This window comes from Cebus imitator, unplaced genomic scaffold (assembly GCF_001604975.1).
Source record: "Cebus imitator isolate Cc_AM_T3 unplaced genomic scaffold, Cebus_imitator-1.0 Scaffold49, whole genome shotgun sequence".
In the NCBI taxonomy this organism is placed as follows: Eukaryota; Metazoa; Chordata; class Mammalia; order Primates; family Cebidae; genus Cebus; species Cebus imitator.
In genome coordinates, this window is record NW_016107364.1 from 730,127 (window position 1) to 756,527 (window position 26,401).

The 26,401-nt window shown below is 33.3% G+C and overlaps 1 protein-coding gene across 5 annotated transcripts in view; it reads left to right on the plus strand.

Moving 5' to 3' along the window:
* CCDC102B (coiled-coil domain containing 102B) overlaps positions 1-26,401 on the plus strand; it is a 388,839-nt gene that overhangs the window by 172,014 nt on the left and 190,424 nt on the right. For all 5 annotated transcript variants that reach the window (XM_037738124.1, XM_037738121.1, XM_037738122.1 and 2 more), the window contains exon 7: positions 18,278-18,487. In XM_037738124.1, coding sequence (XP_037594052.1) covers positions 18,278-18,487 — 210 coding nt within the window. The remainder of the gene's footprint in view (positions 1-18,277; positions 18,488-26,401) is intronic.

The following is a 26,401-nucleotide window of genomic DNA, read 5'->3' on the forward strand; positions in this document are numbered from 1 at the left end:
AAAAAAAAAAAAAAGGCACCAAAAATTAGCTGGGCATGGTGTTTCGAGCCTGTAATCCCAACTGTTTGGAAGCTGAGGCAGGAGAATCATTTGAACGTAGGAGGCAGATGCTGCAGTGAGCTGAGATTATGCCACTGCACTGCATCCTGATGACAGAGCAAGACTCTGTCTCAAGGAAAAAAAAGTATATATAAAACAAGAAACAACAAGTAGCTTTGATAAGGGCAAAAGAAGAACAGAAAATAAGAAGGTTGGTTAAAATCGTGTAGGACTTTGTTCAACCCTAGGTCTCTCCCTTCTTCTCACACAACCAGCCAATGCTTACACTTTACTGACTGTAAAGAAAGACTGAAAGTTTTTTCTGGAAAAGTTGAGACAGAAGAACTCTAAACTAAGTCATAGTGTGTGCATACTGAGGGGTTAACTTATTAGCTCTAAATATGGGAATTTAATGACATTGTGACTAAAGAACAGGGAAACTCTTAATATGCTGTAGTAATTTAACTCCAAGAACATTCATTCAAATGTTCACAGAGTAATGTCCTCTCTGAGTACAGTGCCCTTTTCAAAAGAAAACAGAGACTGGAAGCTCCAGTATCTTCATGTAAGTCCATTTGTTAATAAGCCCCTCCTGTTTGTACACTAAACATCTAACTGTCTTTTTAGTAACTCATTCTTAAATATAAATTAACATCTAAAAATTTCCTGTTATGGAGAAGTTTTAACATAAGGTAGAAAATTTTTTAAAAAATAGAAAAGCATCAGTAGAAAATAAAACAATACTGGTGGTCTGTGGAGAAAAGGGAACACCAAGACACTGTTGGTGGGAATATAGATTGGTCCAGCCATTATGGAAAACAATACCGAGGTTTTTAAATAAGTTATAAATGGAACAATTATGTGACCCAGCAACTCCTCCTCTCGGAATATACTTAAAGAAAATGAAAACACCACCTTGTTAAGATACAACACTCCTTCGTTCATTGCACCATTATTTGCAATAGTCAAGGGATAGAAACCCAAGTGTTCATTTATAAAAAAAAAAAAAAATGCTTAAAGAAACTGTGATATGTATATACAATGGAATACCTATTCAGCTCTAAAAAAGAATGGGATCATGGTATTTGCAACAATGTGGATGGGCCCGTAGGACATTATGATAACTGAAATAAATCAAACACAGAAAGAAAATATTGCATGTTCTCCTATGTGAAATCTAAAAAAAAAATTCAAATATATAAAGACAGAGAACAAAACAGTGGGTCCCAGGGACATTGTTGGGGATGATGAAATGGGCAGATGTAGGTCAGAGTATACAAAGCAACAGAAATACATACATATATATGTATGTGTATGTGTGTGTGTATGTGTGTATATATGTAAAATATATATGTAAAATATATTTTTGTATATGTATTTATAAAATATATATATACACACACATATCTCCATCATATATATACATATACGTATCCCGTCATACCCACATATATATATATATATATATATATATATATGCTGCATTGTATCTTCTGACTAGCATCTCCCCATTTCATCATATTATATGTTAGTCTGTTCATTATAATTATAGATAATTGTATATTATTAGGTAATAATATATCATTAGTGAATATAATGAATGAGTCTAGAGAGCTAATGTACAAGATGAGAAATATGGGATAACCAAACTGTACTGTATATGAGATTCATGCCAAATGAGTAGATTTTCATGGATTACCCCCCAAATGACAAAATGTTACATAAAACGTAACGTGAAGAAAACAAAAATATTGCTCTTGGGACATAGATACATGATAGCATACATGAAAATTAAAATATATGATTTGGAGTTGAAAGTTAAATGAATCACCCAGAAAGTGAACCACAAGGATGTAATAAAAAAGGAAGTTTCTTAAACATTAATTTAGTAATTAGTCCCCCAAATTAAGAGCTTCTTACCAAAGAAGTTTAAAAGGGAGAGAATTAGAAAAACAAAATTCTTCCAAATGAAGGTCACGATTGTTTAGATGAATATATCCATTCAAGTAAGAAGCATAACAATACCCAAAAGACAGAGAAAAGTTCATTTTGTTAAATTTCGTAACACTGAAATATAGTAAATTGCCTAAAGGCAAGCAATGATAAACAAATGAGCACATATAGGTGACTGGAAATCAGAAAAATTATCAGACTTCTCAACCATCAACTCCAGAAATTATAAAACGGTGTAGGTAAGTATTTAAAATTCTGAAGGAAGTTATTCGCATATATAGAAGTTAGAATTCTATATATACTCAATTACCAATTATAATATAGAATAGAATAATACATTATAGGACATACCAAATCTCCAAAAATTATAACCTCTTTGTAGTTCACAAAATGACATAGAAAATATGAGTTAGGAAGTAGAACTAAATAGGACAAACTACAAGAGTATTTCCAGGATTGTGATGAAAGTTGATGCCACGTAAAAGATCTCAAACAAAATAAGAGTGACATTCATATATTATGTTCTGGGTATGTCAGTCTTTCTAGGAAATCCGTACTTCTATTGGAATGTTCCAGATTAGTAAGTGCATCAAAAATTAAGCAAAAGAAAATATGAGGGACTTCATAACTTCAGAAAACATAAAATTGTAGTAGCGAAATAAGTGCAGTTATATACTACAGTCACCTGTAAGTATTTTTTTACAATGTTAAGACAGAATACATAGCCAGGCACAGTGGCTCACACCTGTAATCCCAGCACTTCGGGAGGAGATATAAAATATAAATAAAAGAGGAGTAAGTGAAGTAACAAAGGCAAAGTGAAGTGGCTTAGGACTGTGCTTATCTCATTCAATATTCTCAAGAAATAATAGACATTGTAATTAATGAGATGATATATAATGGCACAAATAATTCCATATATTATGTTCAGTCACGGTATGGAGATAATAGGTCTTCATATTAAATTAAGGGTTATTATTTATAAATTAATACAAATATTAAATTTTCAGTAAATGCCACCTATTTATTTGGAAGATGAAGTATTTGGATATTAACAGCAACAAAAAAGTGATCTTGAACCTACTGTTGAACTTAATTTTAACATGGAAGAAATCTTCAGTTGATTTTAACTAGAAACCTAAATTATTTTATAGGTTTAAATATTCTTGATCTATTTTAAAGATAACTGAATCATTTTATATATTCAATATTTGTTTTTCAAATAATTTGAATGTACTTTTTTTTCTCAGAGTCCACTAAAATTTTTATTCTAGAAAATATTTCATTAAATCTTGTCACTGACTACATAGTAACCATTTTAATTGGTCAAAGGAGTCCTTCACCACATACTTTCTACTGCCTTGCTTATTAATACTGGTGTTTATTGCATGCATCTAGTTTGACATTCACTCATTTCATTGGATCCCAGCAAAGTGGTTCTATATTCCTTTAATAATCTGCCCTCAGAAGCTAGTCATTTTCTTGACATGTAGAATTCAGGCCTATTTCTACTTATTTCGCTGCCAATGATTTATAAGGTGATCCCGCAATCCTGACCACTGCTGTTTTAGTTTCCAGGTCCTTAAAATTTTCAATACTCATTCTATATTTCCTCTTCTTATAGTTAATCATCTTGGCCCCTAGAAGGGGTTTTTCCTCATGTATGGTCTAGCCAATAATCTAAGTTGAGTAGAAACAGTAGTCATATTAACCTACTCCTTTATTTGACACTGTGACTACTGGCAAGAGAGGGAAGGAAGTTCTTCCTTCTCCCATCGATTTTACTTGGTGGAGGTGAGGAGGTAGGAAGTGCTGCAGTGAGGTGGAGCACTGAGATAAAAGCAAGTGTAATAGGAAGCTCAGGGGATATATGCCAGGTTCTAGACAAGAGCCACTTGAAATTTTCACTGGAAATGATTTTGAATTCTGGTCATAAATAATTATTGGAAACTAAATTTTAAACGACACTCAAGTATATTCTCTGACCTTTATCTAATCGTTTGGGAAATCCTATCCTCTACCATAAATGTCTAAGAACCTTTCAGTAAAAAGGTCAGGTGAGTTGAAGAGGCTTATGTAATCGATCCATAGATATTGACATTTGTTTTTGAATTTGGACAAATGTCCGTGGTGGACTTTGGCTCACTGACATATTTGAGTAATCGATTCTTTCAACTAACTCACACTTGAGAGACATTTTTCCACTCCTAGAAAACTTAAGCTGCAGATGTAAATCTTCATTTGTGTACTTTGAATGTTGCTATCAAAACTAAAACAATAATTTTGTCCAGCATCCTAAAGAGAGTTTTAACCTTACCAAGTAAATAAAAGCTTGAAACAGAAAGATCAATACATATTTATAGTATACAGTGGAAAAATACTTTTCATCTAGAACTTATCTATCTGTACCAGAGTATAAATAAAACTGGGCAAGCAGGACACTGGGAAATGATGGTGATATTTTGACACCCAAGGCATACATTCATATTTATGTTTGATAAATGGGTTTACTTTTTCCTTATTTAGTACTCAGAGACAGACAACTTTCTTAGGCAATATGCTTTAGTTTATAGCACATTGGTTTCACCACTGGTTTCTACAAAGTCCTTCTCTGTGCTTGTACAATCATTCATTTTATGTTTTCTGCATATCTTTCTTCCATACCGTTTCCTCCATAGGCTACTATTGCCATATTTTTTTAATGCTCTTTAAAAAATATATATATTTTTAACTTTAGTAAATGTTAAAATCAACGCTTTTGTCTTTGACAATTACTGTCTGTTGTAGGTGTACTATTTCAGCACAAGTTGCATTCATCATGATACCTGTCTTAAATGGGTGAACATGCATCTCCCTAGAATAATGGCATTTATCTACATAATCACAATGATCAAACTGAATAAATTAATAAATTTTAATGTCATCAATATCTAATTTATACATAAATCCTGTTTTTCCAAGAACGTCTTTTATAATCATTATTGTAAATCAGCATTCAATCTAGTTTTATTAATGTGTCAGATGTTATATCTTACTGATTAATTTTTAGTTTGGAATAGATTCTGTCATTATTTCCCTATAAATTGATGTTTTAAACAATCAAATCAGTTCATTGGTAGAATACACTATATTCTGTATTTGTCTAATTTATTGTTAATTGTACCCTTTATTCTTCTATGTCCTGTATTTCCTGCAAACAAGAATCAAGTCTAGAGCAGGATTTCTCCCTTGGCTCTATTGACATGTGGGGCACTGCCCTACACATTTGAGGATGTTTAGCAGTACCCATGGTTTCTACCCACTAGACGCCAGTAGTACCTCTTCAGATGTGACAAACAAAAACATCTTCAGACTTTGCTAAATGACTCCTCAGGACAAAATCACTGTGGTTAAGAACCACTGATTGACAGACTACATTAGACTCAGGTTAACATATTTTTAGTAAGAATATTATGTAAATTATTCATGGAATGCTTCATATTAAGAGAAACCACACCATGTTGTTCAGCTATTACCCATGCTAACTATGATCACTTGGTTATGCCGTGGACTGCCACCTTTCTCCAATATAATATTCACTTTGAAATTAGTAAGTCATGTGTAGCATAACTCTTTGATTCCTGAATGTATCATTTTCTCCAGAAACCCTTTATCTAATGATTCTGTAATCCATTGATTATCTTTATGTTAATGTATTATAATTGATAGTTGCAAAAGTTATCCTATCAGTTTATACTTTTAAGCTACCATTACCCTGCTCCTCCCAGCAGTTTTCCTTAGTTTTTTTCTTTGTCTCTTTTTCTCTCTTTGAGTAACATTATACTCATAAATTAATTTTCTTCGGATGTTATAAATGAATATTGTCTAGTATGGTCTGAACGCTTGTGTCCTGTATGTGAAATCTTAATCCTAGGGTGATGGTGTTAGGAGGTGGGATCTTTGGAAGGTGATTAGGTCTTGAGAGCAGAGTTCTTACAATTGGGTGAGTATCCTTATAAAAGAGGGCCCACGTGCTAGCTGGCCCTTTCCACCACCTGAAGACACATAGAGAATACATCTGTGAGCCAGAAATCAGACCTTTACTTGAGGCTTAATTTGCCAGTGCCTTAATCTTGAACTTCCAAGCCTCCAGACCTGTGAGAAATAAATTTGTGTTGTTTTAAGCTACCTAGTCTATAGTATGATGTCATAGCAATGTGCATGGACTAAAGCATTTTCTCTTTTCTTCAGATTCTCAAGTTGTCCCAAATTTAATCAGTTGGATCCCTTTAGGCTAGAACTACTCTTCTTATAGTATTTTCCATTAATCTCTGAGTGCTTAATTGTTTTCAGGCACACGTGTGTTCTGTGTTCGTCCTGTACTTGCCTTGCTGCAGCACTGACACCAAGTATTTCTTCAAATAGCCCCCTGGCGTATCTTACTGGAGTATTGGGGTGCTGGTCATCTTCACTTTCCTTGCAGAGTAATTGCTGCCATATCCTTATAGCGGACAGGGATTGAACCAGTCACATTTATATTGCTAATTCCTCATTTATGTTTACCTTTAAATGTTTATTGCTTACCATTTTTAAAACCTGGGTTATAATTTACAAACAGTTTAATGCACATATATTGAATGATAATTTTTTTTTTCTGTTTTTGTTTTGTTTTTGAGACACGGTCTCATGTTTTTACTCAGGCTGGAGTGCAGTGGCACAACCATGGCTCACTGCAGCTCCAACCTTCTGGGCTCAAGTGATCCTCTCACCGCAGCTTCCTGAATAGCTGAGACCAAAGGCACATGCCACCATGCCTCACTAAATTTTGTAAGGATAGAGTCTCACCATGTTACCCAGGCTGGTCTAGAATTCCTGGGCTTAAGTGATCTACATAATTGGGCCTGCCAAATTTCTGGGATTACAGGCTTTAGCCACCACACCCTGCCTTGAGTGACAATGGTTGATGTATCATGGAACACACAAGCAACTGTGTAATGCACTCCCTTACCAACGTATGGAAGATTTTTCCATCCAGAAAAATTCTTATGCCCCTTCCTGGTCAATTCCTTGCTTTAAAGATAGCATATATTAATGCTGTCAGTTCTAGAACTTTGTATGCCATAAAATTCTATTGTGTCAGCCTTGTTTTGTTCATCAAATTGTTTTTGGATTTATTCATAGTTTCTCATCTATTAATTGTTTGTTGTCTTTTATTTAGTAACAATAGACTACTACTCCATTGTATGAATATACTGAAATTTACCTATTCTGTTCATAAACATTTGTTTCATTTTTTCTATATTTTTACTACAAAGCTGTTAATATATTCTTATGTAATTATTTTTGTAGTTATATTTTTATTAATCATGGGAGTGGGATTTATTTCTCTAGGAATAGAATTACTGTTTCATAATGTAGCTGTAAATTTTTTACCTTTAGAAAACTGGCAAACACTTTTCTAATGTGATTGTCCCATTTTCTTAACATTTTTAAAATTTGTGTCTCTTTTAAGTTTGTTTCCTAATAATGGTAGTGTATTTGGTTATTTGCTTTATTTTAAAATATAAATAGAATTCTCACAGACTTATAACAGTATTATTATACATAATAGCCCTTTAAAGTGACTCTTAAGGTTTCTGTGAGATCCTTTTTGTTCTGAACATTTATCCCACTAGATGTTAAATTAGAGCTCTGTGTGCAAAAGTCACTTAAAAAACTATATTCTGTGGTTATGTAATCAAATTGATATATAGTTACTTCATATGTATCCAGTATTGGGGTGTCTTATTTCCTTCTTTTTCTGATTTAATTTCTGCTGGAGAATGTCATTACAGTTTCTCTTTTCCATGTGGTGATTTTATGCGAAATATTTCCAGGAGCTGCAGAGCTTTATTCTCATTTTGTTTTCTACTTCTAGTAGCTTTGTATAGATGTTGCATTTCTTTTTCTGTGAAAAAGTGTGTATTGGTTTGCTCAGGCTATATTGCATACCAGGAGGCTTAAACAGCAGACATTATTTTCTCACAGTTCTGGAGGCTGGAAGTCTGTGATCAAGGTGCTGGTAAAATCAACCTCTCGTGAGGTCACTTTTCTGGGCTTGTAGATGGTTACCTTCTCACTGTGTCCTTACCTGGTCTTTCCTCTGTGCTAACTTGGAGAGAGGGATCTCTGGTGCTTCTTCCTTTTCTTGTAAGTACATCAGTTCCATTGGATTAAGGCCCCACCCTAATGTATCCTCTTAACCTTTAATCTCTATTTATAGGACCTATCTCTAAATACTCTCACCCTGGGGATAAGACTTCTAAATACAAATATTGGGGGGAACACAATTCAGTCCATAACAGTTGGGTAGGATTATCCTGCGATAGCAAGAATAAGTGATAACAAGTGGGTTCTATGGGGGAAAGTGGAATAATAAAACATTATGAGTTGTATACTTAATTTCTTAGTTCTAGCGTACCCTCTTGTTGATATAGTGAAGGCACCCTTTTTTAAATGAAAGCTTTTGGGTAGGGGGATGAAAATCAATCTGTCTTATGATTCTTTGATAATTCCCTTAATATCAACTTCTTGCTTTCCTACTGTCCTTTTCCAGGAAGTTTCTAAATGACATCCCTGCTTTCCAAGGTACCCCTTGCCTTCTAGAGTGCTACCCCTGACCTCACATAACCTGAAAATAATTACCCTTGTACTTTCTAATCTCCTTTATTACATTTCTGATAGTAGTTTATGTTCTGGCTATCCAAGTTTGAGACCTATTCTCAGTATTTTCCTACCTAAGCTGATGAGGCTACACACCTATGGAGGACATCCGCCCTAGTGTATGTTTTCTCTTCTGCACCATCGCATCTAACTGCTCTCACATCGTCTCCGAAGAAGGCTCTGCTCCTCTCGGACATTAATTGCACCTCTTATGAATCAGTCAAGTTTCTATAAGTCTGTTTATTATGTTTACAGGTTTGCAGCTACCAGTGATTTTCTGTTTTTCTCATTTTGATCTTTGGAGGCTGGGTTGAGAGGCTGAGATTTAGTCTGTGTTCATGTTTTAAACTATGCATTTTTCAAAGAATACTATTTCTTAGTCATCTATTTTGTATTGATTGCAAAAAAGTTACTCTAAGAAACTTATTTATTTGGATATTACAAAACAGACATCTAAATAAGTCATAGGTCAAAGAAAGATATTAAATGTAATTTAAGATTGAAATATAAAAACATTGAAATCTTGAGAGATACTGCAAAGCTTAAAAATATGTATAATATCAATACCTGTATAAGGAAATAGTTGTATCTGGCATTAGAAGATGCCCCTCATATCTCAATTACAGTAAGTGTAATTAATTCAGAACCCAGATGCTACGTTCTGAAACTAGGAGATGAGATGTCGCTTTCTACAGGCTACTCCCAGCCTAACACTGGGCTCTCTGTTCCTGAGAGGTGTTCCAGTGATGTTCCTCTGGCCACTGACTTGACTCAAAACTCCTTGAATGCCTTGCCTAAATTTGCTTAGACTGCACTGAGGTCTCAGAGGCTTTAAAGCGTCCTCTCTTCTTTCCTTCTTCTCCCTCACTAAAAGCCAGTCTTGTGTCATAGTTTGACCATTGCCTACCTCTCCTGTCTTGCTCTCCATTTTTTCATATAGGCAATTTCCCTAATAAATGTATTATATTTTTAATATCATTGTAGAATTGCTTCTTGAAGTATCCAGAATAACAAAAATAATAAGACAACAAAAGCAAATAAGCTAATATTCTACTTTAAAAGTTAAAAAAAGTGGCAGAAGAAAACCAAAGTATAGAAAGAGGAAAAAAATGAGAATACTAGGAATTGATCAAATAAATTTTTTAACACTTTAATCGAGAAAGAAAAGCCAAAAGTTAATTCTTTGAAAAAAAAAAAAAACTAATTGAGAAGATATAATTAGAAATTACTAGTAATAAAAATAGACATAGCTTTAGATAAGGCAGAGATTTACAAATATAAGGAAACACCGTGAAGAGATACTGCTAATAAAAATAAAACCTTACATGAAATGAATGATTGACCAGAAAAGTATAGCTTACCCAATATGGCCCTTTAGAAATAGAAAGCCTGAACGGATTTATAACAGTAAGTAACTAAATTAAAATATAATAAATGAAATCTCTTCTTGCAATAAAACTCCAGGATCAGAAAGGTTTATGCTTAAGCTGTACCATTTAGGGTAGATAGCTCCAATTTTTTAGAACATCTTCCAGAGAAGAGAAAAGCATAAAAACTTTCCAACTTTTTCCAGTGTGTTAGCTTAACCCTAATACTGTACCCAAACAAAGATAATACAAGAAAGGAAAGTGACAGTTAATTTCACAGATATATTTAGTAGCAAAATTATTCAAGTGCAAGTAATATTAATTTAAATCTAGTTAATTAAAAATTGCTTTGTCACAGAATTGGAAGACATAGTATTCGAACATCTATTATGCAAATAATCACACTAAAAAGACTAAAAGCAAAAATCAGTTGCCTGGTTATCTTCAATGTTATTTAAAAAGCATTTGCCAAAACTAAATTTATGCTTATGGGGAAAAACACTTCAGCACAATAGCAATCAAACTGGACTGTGAAAACCTGATATCAAGTAGCAACATTTTAGAGCAAATGTTTAATTTAATAATGATTGGAAGCATGCTGTCACTTAATTCAGGTCCCAGCCACTTTAACAAGAGAAGAAGACAAATAAATACAATTATAAGAGTTGGAAAGATACAAAATTGCAATGACCAAAAATGATATGAATTTTGTGTGTATACACCAGCAAAAAATGTATATCTATCTATATGTATTAATATTATCAATATCTATAGATATATAGATATAGATAATCTGTATCTATAGATAAATCTATTGACAGATAACCCGAATAAATAATATCAGCCCAGAATCAAAGTTACACACTTATAGGCAGTTGATCTATCACCAGAGTTGTCATTATAACTCAGTGCTGAATAGAGAAGCCAATAAAAAGTGCTGACTTTAAAGATCAATAAAAAAGAATTAGCTTGCCCAATTATAATATTAATCTTCTTTATAGGTGATCAAATTTTAATGCCAATGCATGTGCAATTCTGGTTTAACAAAAAAATACTGATTATTATTCTTCCTACTGTGTGTGTGTGTGTGTGTGTGTGTGTGTGTGTGTGTGTGCGCACGCGCGTATTTTCAAATAGTTCATCAATATATCTGTTTTGGCAAATTCAGCTTCCCCCAAAAAACCCAGATACTAGAACAGCAACATATATAAAACATAAAATGGTTATGCTAAATCATTCTCAGCACAGATGCAGGAAAAAAGACGATGATTTAAAAGGGGTGCTCATTAGCACTTTTGCCATGCTTTTATTCTTTCTTTGTGCATTATTCTCTAGTTCTGATTCATTTTGCATCTCTTTCCCACTATTTTCATATATCTTTCCCACTAATTTCCTCCTGTATATTATATAGAAACATTTTTCTTCTTTACAACTCAATGTTAATAATTGAAGCTAATCTGCTATTTTATCTGAACCATCAGAGTATCTACAAATAAAGCTTTTTAATTCCTTAAAGAAAACAAATATATGTATTAACACAAAGCTTGTTTTAGGCAGTGTCAGCAGGTTTCATGTTTCTGGGATACTGAGATCAATTGAAATCCTTGAGCACACCCATTTGGCAACTTTGGTGCCAAGATAGTTTGTCTACTTTTAAAATTACTTCTAGGAGATATTTTGAAACAGGGTGTTTACCTCCCATGCTTAATTATAATTCCCTTATAATATATTCATTTTTCTAATGAAGATCTTGTTAAGTATTGTGTGTTTGCATATTTCTTCCTAATAATAGAACACACTTGAGAGTGTAGTTAGTGCCTGGTAAAATTAAGTCCCATTTTAGAGGATTTCTATAAACCCCAGGTTTCTCTTTTCACTGGAATAAGATCTGCATTTTACCATCTCTATTGTGTTTTACTTATCAAATTTGGTAAGTACTCATCTTGTAAAGTTTCACAATTTCTTGATTTTATAAGAAATCCACTGTAGCAGATCAATGTTTGGCATGGGAGTTAAAGAAGAGCATCTTTTCCTGTTTTGGTTTTAGGTCAAGGCTTTTCTCTGGTTGTGAATACATTCATGAAACATTTCTCATTTTGCAGGGATATCAGTAACATGTTTATTTGTATGTTTTGTTTTAATAATTCCTAAGATATGTATAGATGATTATTAACTTCTAATTGAGAGGGAGAAAATATTGAGGTATTAATACTATAAGACCATTAGGAACTTTTGAGGCAGTGCATGGTTGTTGTGAAATCCAGGGTCCAAAGCATACGAGTTGCTACTTGTGAGGCTTGTAAGTTTTCTCTATCAGAACATAATCAAAGTCTTTACAAATGCATTTTCACTTGTCATTCTGGTATGTACTGACTTACTTAGAAATAGATGCATTTTTAAAAAATGCTTACATTGCTTTTGTTTCATGTTTAATCTGAAACAGCATTTTGGCCACTCTCTACTTTTATATTTAACTTTGGCACACATTTTCTTTTAAACTAGTGAGAGAATTTTATGTTTAGAAATTCTTCAAGTATTTAATATAAAATTAAAGTAAGTAAAATACATGTGACATTACACATCACTAAAATCATCCATTGCACTGTTGACTTTTGGTCAAAAAGTGACTAAGCTGTCATTAGGCTGTATTTAACTGTGGACAGATTGGAATTAGGCTTTCACTTAGGAAGGAAGAATTGCTTCCATTCAATTCTTATTTGTGAGTCTAAGACATAGTTAGAGGAAGACTGTTAAAAGATGCAAGGGGTGACGTGGATAATATGGACTCATTTAAAATGAAGTTGCCAGACTTTTGAATGTGGTTCTACAGAAACTGCTTCTCTTGTGAATTAATTTGCCAGAACAAAGACGAAGAAAAACCCAGAAGATATAAAACCAAAACCAAACTATAAATGAAACTTTGCTATAATGCAATGCAGTGGATTTGGAATATGGTAGTTGCTATTGCAAGAGGACAGGCATCCTTTTTCCTGGTGTCTGTCAGCGTGGTATTGCTGGAATGAGCTCAGGAATAGAACTAGAGGGGATCTTTAGGTGAACCATGGCTTGGACTCCTTGCCCAACTGGAAAATTTCTTCTACTCTCGGAACCCCAGCTCCCTCGTGGGTATGTAGCACAGCCAAATGATCTGTGGAATCCTTGTAAGAATAGGAAATCATCTATATAGTTGTTTGCCCTGGATACCTTAGGGCCTCAGCAAAGGGTGATAATTTCTTGCTGGTAGGAAACAGAAAAGCTTTCTGTCATTTCCTTCTTTCTTCCAAAATCACAGTATGTATAATGAGGTTTTATGGCTAACTTGTCTGAAATCAAAATTCTGAGTATTTGAAGTCAATTACTGGAACATCCACAGTTATTTTAGATGACTCTTCACTGGCCTGCAAAGTGGCATATAGTGTGTTCTTTTGAGAGTTTTCTCGGTTGTTTAGAGCCATTTACAAAATGATTGTCATCTTGATAAAACTTGAGGAAAATGTTAATACACTATTTTGTATTTTAAGTGGCTGTTGATATGTTTGTTCTCTCCTATAGAAAACAAATTGATGACTTAAGAGTTGAATTTGAGTTGACTCAGAAGTTTAATTCCAACTCAACTTGAATTTAAGTTGAATTTGGAAGTTTAATAAATATTTTCCCTAAATGATTTCGTTTCTCCCTCATAACACTAGGTTGTAAGAAAGAGTTTTCTCATGTTATAAAAAAGAAAAATGGAGGCTATCAGACTAAAAGGAGAATTGGGAGTCATTTGTATGTTATTTTATTAAAAATCCTCTCTGCCTCACGTGTTCACTACCACAAATTGTAAAGCAGCTATGACAATAGCAGTAGGAGTTCACAGCCAATGTGTGGAGAAATCCTTTGGTGTTAGGTCATGGTAAGTCAAGTAACTGGCTTTTTAAGAGTGCTTTCTTAATTTTGCTCTGTGTCTAATTGTTGTCATTGAAATATAGAAAGGCTTTTTTTTTTTCCTGGAGAGTATCATTATCTGCTTTCTCTTTCACTTAACAGTTATTTAGGGAGCAAACATAGTGTGTGTCTGGTGCTGGGCTTATGAGCAAAATGACAAACCTGGTTTTATAACGCTTATGTTCTAGTTGTAATGATTACAATTTTTAAGTCTTTTCAACAATATCAAGCAATGACAGCTGAAGAATGAGTAAATAGCTACGTTTAGAAAATGATCCAATATTTTATCCTTAGGAATAGTCACAATATTACCGTTTTTACAAGCAACTCAAGTGATTCTGATATTCACACTGATTTTTCAGAACCAGTGTGTTTGTCCAATTTTCTTTTATGCTATGTTCTCCCCAAATCCTAACTTCCATAACTGGGCAGACTCTTTTGGGTCTTGCAATGTTCAAACATATTTCCTGCTTCCTGTACTTGGGACACTCTGGGCCTGACTATGCTTTTCTGTTTTGTTAAACTATAAGTTGCAACTTAAATATCATTTCTTCAAATGACCTTCTCCTTTTACCTGATTTATTGCAGGCCTTTCTATGGCACTCAGAATTTTTTTCCTTCATAAAATGATGACCAATTTTACTCATATTCTATTTGTATTTTTAAAGTCATATATTCAGTTTCTCTTTGTTTTCTGATAAACATACTCAATAAACATTCAGTAAATGTAGTGTTGGATATTTATGTACTTTTTCTCAATGATTAATAAGTAAAGAAATTGATGTCATTAAGTGAACAAAGATTTTAGTGAATGTACTTTTACATTACAGAGAATGTACTTTTACATTAAAATTTTCAGAAAACATGTTTCAGTAATGTCTGTGTTATCTGGAATTCATTTAACACTAGAACACACTATTGGTTAAAATTCACAGTTGAAATACAATTAAAATATTTTAGGATTTTCTCTTGATCATCAGAAGTGAAGCAATGGAATTGTATTTCCATTTGATAAAATTATTATTTTTATTATAAACTCTGAAAGCTTAAAATATCTTATTTTTCCTTTATCATTTTAATGTTCATACAATTAAATGCGTTTTAAGTTAGTGGATTTTCATATGATTCTTGTAAAAGAGTGATCTGATAAGAAACAGTGTTACAAAATAAAAACTAAAACTTAGAATTTTTACAATGTTCTAATTTTTATAGGAATTTTAATTTTTAACGTATATTATACACGTTTATCAAATACTTTGTATGTTTTGATAAATCTACAAAAAGTGAAACATCATAAGGCATTATTTAAGCTTTGTTGTTGCTACTGCTAAAATCATTACTTAAAAAAAAAAAAAAAACCCTTTGGGAGGCCGAGGCAGGAGGATCATGAGGTCAAGAGATCGAAACCATCCTGGTCAACATGGTGAAACCCCATCTCTACTGAAAATACAAAAATTACCTGGGCATGGTGGGGCACACTTGTAATCCCAGCTACTCGGGAGGCTGAGGCAGGAGAATTGCTTGAACCCAGGAAGTGGAGGTTGTGGTGAGCCAAGATCGCGCCATTGCCCTCTAGCCTGGGTAACAAGAGTGAAACTCTGTCTCAAAATAATAAAAAAAAAAATTTAATAAAGTTTTTTTACTCAGACCATTTATTACTTATTTAAAACCTTGGTTCTACTTGTTATCTGTTAATGTTAAATCAATTTATTTAACATCTAAAAAAAATCCAGCAAGTTTACAAAGACTTGTCACAACATAATGTTTGTCCTTGCCCAAAAATACATTTGCTCTCCTTATATTAATTTTTCATTACTAAGTTGCTGCCTTTTTGTTGCAACTTCATTATTTTTATTCTGATAAGTGATGCAATAATAAAAAACTTTAAGTATTCATCTTAACAATGAAAGTAATGCCATCTTCTAAATTAAATTGTGATATAATATTTTCATCTCATATCCCCAAACAAGTACCCCAAATGTCAAACTATGTCATCTAAAATTTGAACCTTAGTTTATTATATTTAATTGGTAAATGAGGTCTAGTGCCAAGAATGTAATTTTGGTTTCCTACATTTCAGAAGCCAGAGCATCTCTTATATTTGGGAACAGAACATTTTCTACAATAATAGTACAATTATATATATATGAAAAAGCAGTTTTTAGGCTTTTATATAATAATTTATTATGATATAAAGGATATTATTGAAGTCTAACATTTTTATAAATGTTGACTAAGTTGGTGGTTCTTTAGAATTTAATATGTCATAGCAACATACATTAAAACAGTATATTATTAATTACGTTGCAATCAAACCACTTAAAATTAACAATGTAAAAACAAGTAATTTAGAATTTTTATCCTTTTGAGATAGTTTTATAATGCCTCATACTTTAATCATCCTAAATAGACTGCAAGGAATTTTGAATAGTTGACACTATTCTGTCCTTACAATATCACAAATATGCCATTCGTGCTCTTGTATTTTGGTATTATATGTATGGTGTTACTAATTTTGCAAGAAAGGAAAGTCAATAACATAATAAATGTCTTTTCCAGAATTAGACAATGAGTAAGTGGTGGAACCAGGACTAGATTCTAAAATATTTTCTACTGTAAAGAGTTATTCCACTGTATAGATTTATGCCATGAATTACATTGACATCTCGATATCCATATGCCCAAATTTATGAAAGAAATACACATTTAAAAAAAATTATTACCACAGTGTTTCTCCTTTAAACAGTACATTGTTACACAAAGTGCTTTCTAATTACTTTGATTAATTTCACCTCTCACAAACCTTGTCAGATTAGATAATAAATTGTCCACATTGGGGTAGTTGAATTTACCTAAGTTAATACAGAAAATGAATGGTGAAGTCAGATTAGAATATACAGCTCAGGATTAGAATTTAGAGCCAAAAAGCCAATAATCACTTCTACTTACAATGTCCACCAAAAAAAATCATAGCAGACAAATATAATTGCACATCATAATAATGAGCATTTAGATATAATAAAATTGTAGAAAATAAAGACATTTTATATGGCCTCTTTACAACATAAAAATGTTAAAATAATAAAAATTGACAATGATGGGTTCCAGATTCACCCATGTCCCTGCAAAGGACGTGGGACTGCATGTTCTCACTCATAAGTGGGTGTTGAACAATGAGAACACATGGACACAGGGAAGGGGACTTCACACACTGGTGTCTGTTGGGGGTGGGGGGCTAATGGAGGGATAGCAGGGGTGGGGAGATTGTGGAGAGAGAACATTAGGAGAAATACCTAATGTAGGTGATGGGGGATGGAGGCAGCAAACCACCATGGCATGTTTATACCTATGTTACAATCCTGAAAGATCTGCACATGTACCCCAGAACTAAAAGTATAATAATTAAAAAAAAAAAAAAACTGACCAAGGGAGATATTAAAATTATCTTAAATCAGAATTTCCAGAGTAGGCTTCTGGACACTGGTAGCTATAAAAATCTCCTCATGTTGATATACCATGCTGCCTTGTTGAGAATGATGGGAAAAGGGCAGAAATTGACAAAACTTTAGTGTAAAGGACCACAAAGTGAATATTTTGGGCTTCACAACTTATGATCTCTCTCTCAACCTCTTAGCCATTGTGTGTGAAGGCAATTATAGGCAAAGTGTGAAAAAATGAGCACGGCTCTGTCCCAATACAATTTAATTTGTGGTACTGATATTTGAATTATATAATAATTTTATATTGAAAATGTTTCCATGTAAAATTTTAAAATATAAAATTATAAATTATATGTATCTTTCAATTACCTTTTGCATTATTTTTTGGCAACTGCAAATGTTGCATAGATAGATAGATAGATATTTAGATAGATAGATAGATACATCACCTATCTATTCCCTAGATAAATAAATGAAAGGATAAATAAATGAAATATATCCAATCAAAATTGCCCACGAGATAGTTTTGTGTCTTCTCCACTGAGAATGTTCATCAGTTGAGATTGGAAATTAATGTTCCCAAGAGCAGCAGTTTTTCACTTGACACATTTATTTGAAAAATATGGTCCATATGGTTATAGAGATAGTTACATGAACCAAGAGGAAAAGCATATTTATCTATGATTTGGCCTAATCTTAGGACTTTTGTATTGTTCTCAAGTTTTCAAACAAATAGAAGTTTCTTTTAAAAAGTCTATCAATGGACATATTCACGAACCTTTCTTAATGGGAGCCTGTTTGCGGGTTGCATTATCTTTCGGTAATTGCAAATGCTGCATGTTGCTTTTTGTGTGTGTTTTCTGTGTGTAGCTAGAGAGATTGCAAGCTGAAAATACCTTGGAGTGGGACAAGAGGGAAATACTTGAAACAGAAAAGCAGGGACTGGAGAGAGAAAATAGAAGGCTGAAGATCCAGGTGAAAGAAATGGAAGAGCTCTTGGATAAGAAAAATAGATTAAGTGCAAACTCTCAAGGTCCTGATTTCAAGATGTCACAAATTGATCTGCAAGAAAAAAACCAGGTATGGGTGCTCCTTGGAGCACATTTTCACTGTCTAGTCTCACTCTGATGCCTATGCAGAGTCTGTCTTCAATTTTATGCACCTCCGCATCTGGCTATTTCCTTCTGTGCTAGCTAATACCTGATACCCCTTGCTCTTTTGTCCACTGGGATGTAAAATAATGTTGATCATGCATCTGCAACAAAGTGTGTCAAATGTTAAAATATGACAAATCTTCAGAGTTTCAAGATTTCCTAAAGGAAGAAAAATGAGGTAAAAAAATGGACCTTTCTGCTTTTTGTTCCCTATTAGAGCCTTGTCTCAGTATTTTCTAAGCTATTGGTCTTATTTCCAATAAAGAGTTTTTCATTAATTCAAGCAACTATACAATAAGCATTTGCTGCTAGCTAAGGTAAGAATCTGCATAAACATTTACATTTAGCTGAAGCTCACTGTTTTCTGGTTCTTTTTTAGTAAGTCTCAGAACAATTATTTTTGAGCTAATTAAATGCATCGTTTTTCAAATACATTTTCCAGCCTATGATATAAATCTTGAAACCAGGATAAAATTCAGAATTTGCATTTGGGAAATTTAATTTTGGATGTGTTTTATCCCCAAGCCAGTAGATGTAGTTTGTGCTATAGATCAACATTTTTTTGATAGTTTACAGATTTTTAAATGTGCTTTTAATGGCAGTCTTATAGTTGTAATTTGTGTGGTTGGTGTCAATATGCTGTAAATTATGAATATCTTGTTTCTGTTTTTTTCAATTTTATATATATATATTTATATTTATATATATATATAAAATAGAATTGTGCATTAAGATGCCATATATATATATATATATATATATATATATATAGCATCTTAATGCACAATTCTATTTTTTACTCAATTTCTTTAACAGTTTTAAAAGGTGAATTTGATAAGTTCATATTTTTTAGATATGTAAGTCATTCATACTCATATAAGCTCTAAAAGCTAAATGGCCAGAAAAACTGAATTACATATTGTTTCCTTATTCTTTAATGAATCCAGGGATTTATTGCAAATGCAAGATTAAATTGTATTAGAGTTTCATGACCTGGCAATGCAAATTCTAAAGTTAAATGTTATAGTCAGTGATCATAATTTTCTATATACTGATTCATAAACTATCTATAATAATGTATTTGATTCTGACATATGCACACTGATAAATCTATAGACATCTTTTGTGGAGATGTCTACTCTAGAAAGCACAGAATTATCTCAATTATGTAATGTGATTTGATTTTTAAAATACTTTTTTATTTGATTTCTTTAAACAAGACAAACGTTTATTTGTATTATTCTCTGTGTCAGTCACTGTTCTATATGCAGGTAATGAGAAAATTAATGAATCATTATCCCTGCCCAGCATGAGATTAGAGTCTATACAGGGAGCCATACACATAAATTTTTATAAATAAAACATTATAATGATTGCTAAGAATAAAGTAGAAGGGGACATAGATTAAGAAGCAGTTGATTATATTTAATTTTGGCACCTTTTTAGTTATATCAAAATGTCATAATATAAAGTATGTCTTTCAGGAAAAATTAGGGTTGATTGATTGAGCCCTGTTTGGAGCTGGCATTGGCATCACCTGTCATCAGGGCACACTGAGGCCTGAGCTGGTCTCCTTGACATCAGTATAGTTCTTTGGCCTATGACTAAGCAGAACTTGGAAACTGGGAGGATTCTGGAAGGTCTGGCCAAATCAGTGGGGATGCTGATCACTTAGAAGACTGTAGGATTCTTTTAGTATGTATCACTTAGATAGTGAGGGTGGTGTTGGTGATTTTTACCCTCTTTGTTACAAATTCAGACTATCTACTGGAACTAAAATAGTCACTTTTTTTGGAACAGTGGCAAGCCAGAATCCTTGGTGCAACAGGAATTTCTCCAGTGCTCAAAATGTCAAGATTATGGTGTCCTCAAATGTCAAATGAATAAGAGCTGTGCACATAACATGCCAAAGTTCAGGGAATAATATAGATTTTATCATACACAAAACCATACTGCAGTTTTAACATTATTTCAGTAAGAATTAGTTTATATGTATATAAGTATCATGGATGAATTATATATATATAATATATATGAATATATATATTATGTCTATGAATATATGTAATATATATGAATATATGTAATGTATTATATCTGTGATTATATATAATATATTCATGGTATTCATCCATGGTACTTATATACATATAAACATATGTGTGTGTGTGTGTGTATGTGTGTGTGTGTAATGTATGAGTGCCATTTCTATATATGTATAGAGGTTCCATACATGAGTGAGGCAGTGAAAGACGGTGTTAGCATGTAATGGGACATTCATGCAAACACTGCATGATTATTAGCCTCTAAAGAAATATAAGATCACTTACTACATGACATTTGCATTTAAATCACATTTACCAAAGGTTTATGGCAGACATAAAACTACCTGCTACTCATCAACAACCCCACATAAGTTTTAAAAAAATACGTTGGGTTTTAATATTCTTATTGTTCAATAAAATTTTTTAAGTCTCTATTAATTCAAAAAGGGAGGACTTTTCGCATAGTTTTAGATTTGATTTTTTTATTTCAGTGGTATAGGGAATGCACTTGTAAAGAAAATGTCTTTCAATCTTAAATTGCACTATTGATTCAAATAAATAATTTTCTTGACATAAGTAATCTTATCTAAATCTCCATCTAGTGGTTGCTTTTATATGCTATGTTTAAGGATATGTGTACATCATTCTTTTACAACTTAAAAAAATGCAGTAGTACATTGGAACTTTTAATGGATAGATTGGAAAATTACTACTCTGGTAGTAACTACTTTTTAAGCATAAACCAACATAATAGATTTTTCTAGAGCAACGTTGCATGTATTTCTTTTGATTTGCTGTTGCTCTTGGAAATAGTGGCACTGTTCCATGGTCTCACAGCATCAGCGTAATTGACAAAATGACACCAGACTACAGAACTTCAGTGGCAGTATTGAGTGCTCTTCTCAGAATGAAGCCTGCATTTTAAATGATGGCAAAGATGTTTAAGAACTAGCTTTGTAAAAACATAAGTAAATCCAAGAGTATGCTTTAAGGAAGAGAAATGCAGCTACATTTGAAAGTCTGATTTCACAGCCAGTAGTAAATTATGTTACCGATGCTTGATCATTGAAATGTGCATTTCCTTCCAACATTAAAAAATCCACCTGTCTTTATTGGATTAACTGATATGACTTAAAGTTTTTTTTAAAAACGTCTTCAATACAGTCAGAAAATGTGAATTCAATAATGTAAGCTATTTGTTCATAATTTTTCTTAGTTTTCTTTCACAAGATCAAGGTAGCTAAAACATTTAAGTATATTAAAATTTATAGTGGCATCAAAAGTGGGGTGTACATGTCACACTGTATTGTGGAAAAAATCTAGTAACACTTTTTTTAGCTCTTGGTTTCTGAATCCTCATCTTATGTTTTATAATATATATTAGTACAATAGCATATCTATACAACATAAATAAGTTAACATATTTAAAGGGTTAAAAAATGGTAAGCTCATAACTTTATATGAACATAAAATGAACACATGTCAACTATATTATTTAACCCATTAGTTAATAAAGAAACCAGTAAGTTATTAAAGCCAGTTCAAAGGAGAATCTAAGTGTTACATAGCTAGGCACCCAATAATGCCGAAATAAATGTGCTTAGTGGATGCAAGACTGGCTCTTCCATAGTGGATGGGGAAGTAAATTGCACTATCACCAGATAATGTTGTCCCACAGGTTTTTGGACAAGAATCCGTTATATGGCCATGGATTATCTATAAATTACAGGCTTTTGTGTAAAATAGCTTAATGATAGCAACAGTTGCAGGACTTATAGAATCAGAAAACCTTACCTGAGGAAAGTGTTAGACACAACTACCAGGAATCTTTGTTGATCATTGAAAAGTGTTTCGCATTTTTTCCTGGCTATATAAGTTACTTGATGTGCATGTGTAATAAGTCTATATATGAGTACATCAGCAAACACATGGGAGTGTTATTCTAGACTAGGGATGGGCAAACTTTTTTTGTTAAGATCAGAACTGTGAATATATTAAATTATTTAAATGAGCCACATAAGTCTCTGTGGCATATCCTTTTGAAAAATTATAGGCCTTCAAACCATAGAGAATATTTCATGGGTGGCACAGAAACGGGTGTGGAGCCAGATTTGGCTTATAGGTCATGGCTTTTTGCCTCCTACTGTAGCCCAGTAGTCTCTAGGTTTACATGTACAGAAGGGGCCAAGAAGGAAAATGTGACAGAGTTAGGTAAAGGGTGACAAAAGAAAACAGCACGTCTCCCTAGCTGGAGAGCAGTGCTTCACTGGAAAGCATTCATATTGAAAGTACTGGAAACATTGTTCTGGCCACACAAAACCCTCTGGGATAGACTTTCCATTTGGGTTAGTAACCTAGTATAGACAGTCTACACTGAGCCCTGGCAGTCCTTTAAAAACAGTCAGCCAAGCATCACTTCCTCTGTTTCTCAGCAGGATTTTGATTATTATACGGGTGCCTTTTTACTTGTCCTAGTTACTTTTATGGAACCAATTTTGTCTTACCAATTTCAGGAAACTCATTGCTACCTTTCCTGTGCATAGAGCAGGTGTACAAAGGCTTTCTGAATGAAAATAAGTTGATGAACCATGACACATACATTTTTAACATGGAATATGTAGATGCTTATGCTATATTTATGTTGAGAATTTTAGCACAGTTTGAGAACGTGACTAGTGAGTCTTCAGAATGTAGCTGATGAGAAGACATTTCTCCAAAGGCCTTATTTGTAATTTGGAAACAAAAATTTGAGCATTTCCTAACATCGTCTATTCAAAAACCAGGGAAATTATGGTTTGAAAATATAGAGGGTAAAGAAATTAAAGTTAGAAATTTTTGTTTGAAACCAACCTGCTAGACACTGAGTTTAACTGATATTAATATTTGTACTTAGCTTTAATGAAGACACATACACATTAAAATAACCACTTAAAAGCAATTAAATATAAACAGAAATGTCATTAAAATCAATCATGAATTTTATAGAATTGAAAAAGAATATTCTGGTGTTATGTAATAATGTAATAGTCCTATTTGGAAATTATATATCATCAAAATGCCAGATATAGGTGAGGTGATGGGTGGGTGGAGGCAGCAAACCACATTGCCATGTATGTACCCAGGCAACAATCCTGCATGATGTGCACATGTACCCCAGAACCTAAAGTGCAATAAAACATTTTTTTAGAAACATTAAAACAAAACCTTTAGATTTTCTTAAAGTTAAAAAGTTGTATAAATGCTACCATGGGGGGTGTGTGTGTGTGTGTGTGTGTGTGTGTGTGTGTGTGTATGTGTGTGTGTGTATGGATAAGTTTCTAAAACTAGCCACAATATTTTATTATTATATTATTTGAAAGACTGCTGGATGCAGTGGCTGATACCTATAATGCCACCACTTTGGGAGGCTGAAGCAGGAGGATTGCATGAGATCAGGAGATCAAGATCAGCCTGATCAATATGGTGAAACCCTGTCTCTACTGAAAATACAAAAATTAGCTGGGCTTGGTGGTGCATGCCTGTAATCCCAGCTAGGGAGGAGACTTGAGCCCAGGAGGCAGCGGTTGCCATAAGCCTAGATGGCACCACTGCACTCCAGCCTAGGTGACAGAGACTGTCTCAATAAAAAAAAAAAAAAAAAAAAAAAAAAAAAGACATTTTTAAAAGTAATTTTACATAATATTTTGTTCTGGAGAATTTTTTTTACTAAACACAAGTCAAAATCAGGAAAGTTTTGCCCTAAGAGTAAAGGGCATAAGTGAATTTATAACACTGAGGACAATCAGTACATCCCCTATGATAGGAAAGAAAATAAATGAATTAAAACTAGGGGAATAATTTATGGTATTTATACCCAGAATACAAATTAAAAGAATAATATTAATTGATCCTAAACAATTTTTAAAGTGCTTTAGTGATAGCCCAAATTTAATGAAGCTTGACATTAGGAGAATAATTGGTGTCACCATTTTTGCTGAGACAGGTGTGGGAACATTAAGAGATAAATTCTCTGTGATAAATTCTAAGAGATCATATCCCATTGTTCTAAGGTATGGATCCTAAAGTTTGTAATCTAAGGTAATAATCTCCATTAGGGTAATTAGGTATGTACAAGACTAGAAAGAGAAATCTTAATGATAAACTGAAAATCAGAAAAGCTCTAACATCTAGAAAAATAAGCTTATCTATAATAAAATTAAATAAGATAGGGATTGGATAACACTGAACTCATTCCTTAGCTGGAATTAGAGTCTATTTACCAATAATTAACTTAACCATACATTATACGTTATTTATAATATCACTAGTTCTTTCTGTTCCACCATAATGTTGATGAAATATCAAAATTAAATTTACAAAATATCAGGAGCCTACTAAGAAGTTTACATAGGATTTTGAATAGAAGTCATAAAGTTAATCAGGTGCAGTGGTTTGCACCGATAGTGCCAGCTACTAGGGCAGGTGAGGTAGGATTCTTTGGGCTCAGTTGTTTGAGACTGGCCTGGGCAACATAACAAGACCTCCATCTCTAAAAAAAAAAATTACAAAATATTCACCGTAGATGTTATAAAATTGTAGATTGGTTAAAAACACTTTACAAAATATTAATCGTAGATGCTATAAAATTGTAGATTGGCCAGGGTTTCTCTGATGTATGCTAGTAGTACATTTCCATCATAATTATCAGCATAAGAAATGAAGAATTAGCTCAACAGAAACAGAAAGTTGGGTTTCTGAACAATTGCGTTGTTAGCATTCTTTCAGTCATACCAGGAATTGCAGATTCTTTTGATAATTAGTTTATATTTATTTGTTTGGAATTCAGAATCCCAAAATTGCACTTGAGATACTTTAATGTGCATGTTCAAATTTAAGACACAAATGAATGATGATCCAGGGATCTCTTAAAATGCAGATTGTAATCATAGATCTGTGATACTGAGTATTTATCAAGGTTCCTGGTGATGCCACTGCTTTTGTTTTAGATCACACTTCTGAGCAGTGAGGTGATGGAGGGAACAACAGAAAGTAGGAGAGGAAGGATGCTGATAATTGTTGGCTGGTTAATAGGAAGTAAATATGTGGAAATGGTTGTCCTCCAGAGAAATGTCTCTCCCCTCAGCTGGAATTGCAATTTCCACATTTGCACTCTGGATCTACATTTTTATGCAAATTCTCAGAGTTCCCATATCTTCCCAGTCTTTTATTTTGCCTATATCTTCCCAGTGTCTTATTTCCTTTGCTTCTAATTTATGGGTGAGTAGCTGGAAGTCTTCTCCTGAAACTTATGCGGGGGATGTGGCCACCATATCTCTGACCTAGAACTGAATAAACACCGTTTCTCACGAACAGTTCACTTTCATCACCTCAGGTCACGAAATGGTCTCTTAGATAATATTTCTGGAAGTTAATGGAAAACATCCTACTGTTGATATGAGATGTAAACCTCCTTCATTCTGAGCCCTGATGGGATTCTATAGGTCTGGGATAAGCCCTGAGCATCTGCACTTCTACAAGGCTTCCACGTGATGCTGATTCTGCTGGTCCAGCTTGCACTTTGGGTAGCAAGTGTTTTGCCTATCACAATTATTATTTATTTATTTTTTTCGAGATGGAGTTTCGCTCTTGCTACCCAGGCTGGAGTGCAATGGCGCGATCTCGGCTCACCGCAACCTCCGCCTCCTGGGTTCAGGCAGTTCTCCTGCCTCAGCCTCCTGAGTAGCTGGGATTACAGGCACGCACCACCATGCCCAGCTAATTTTTTTTTGTATTTTTAGTAGAGACAGGGTTTCACC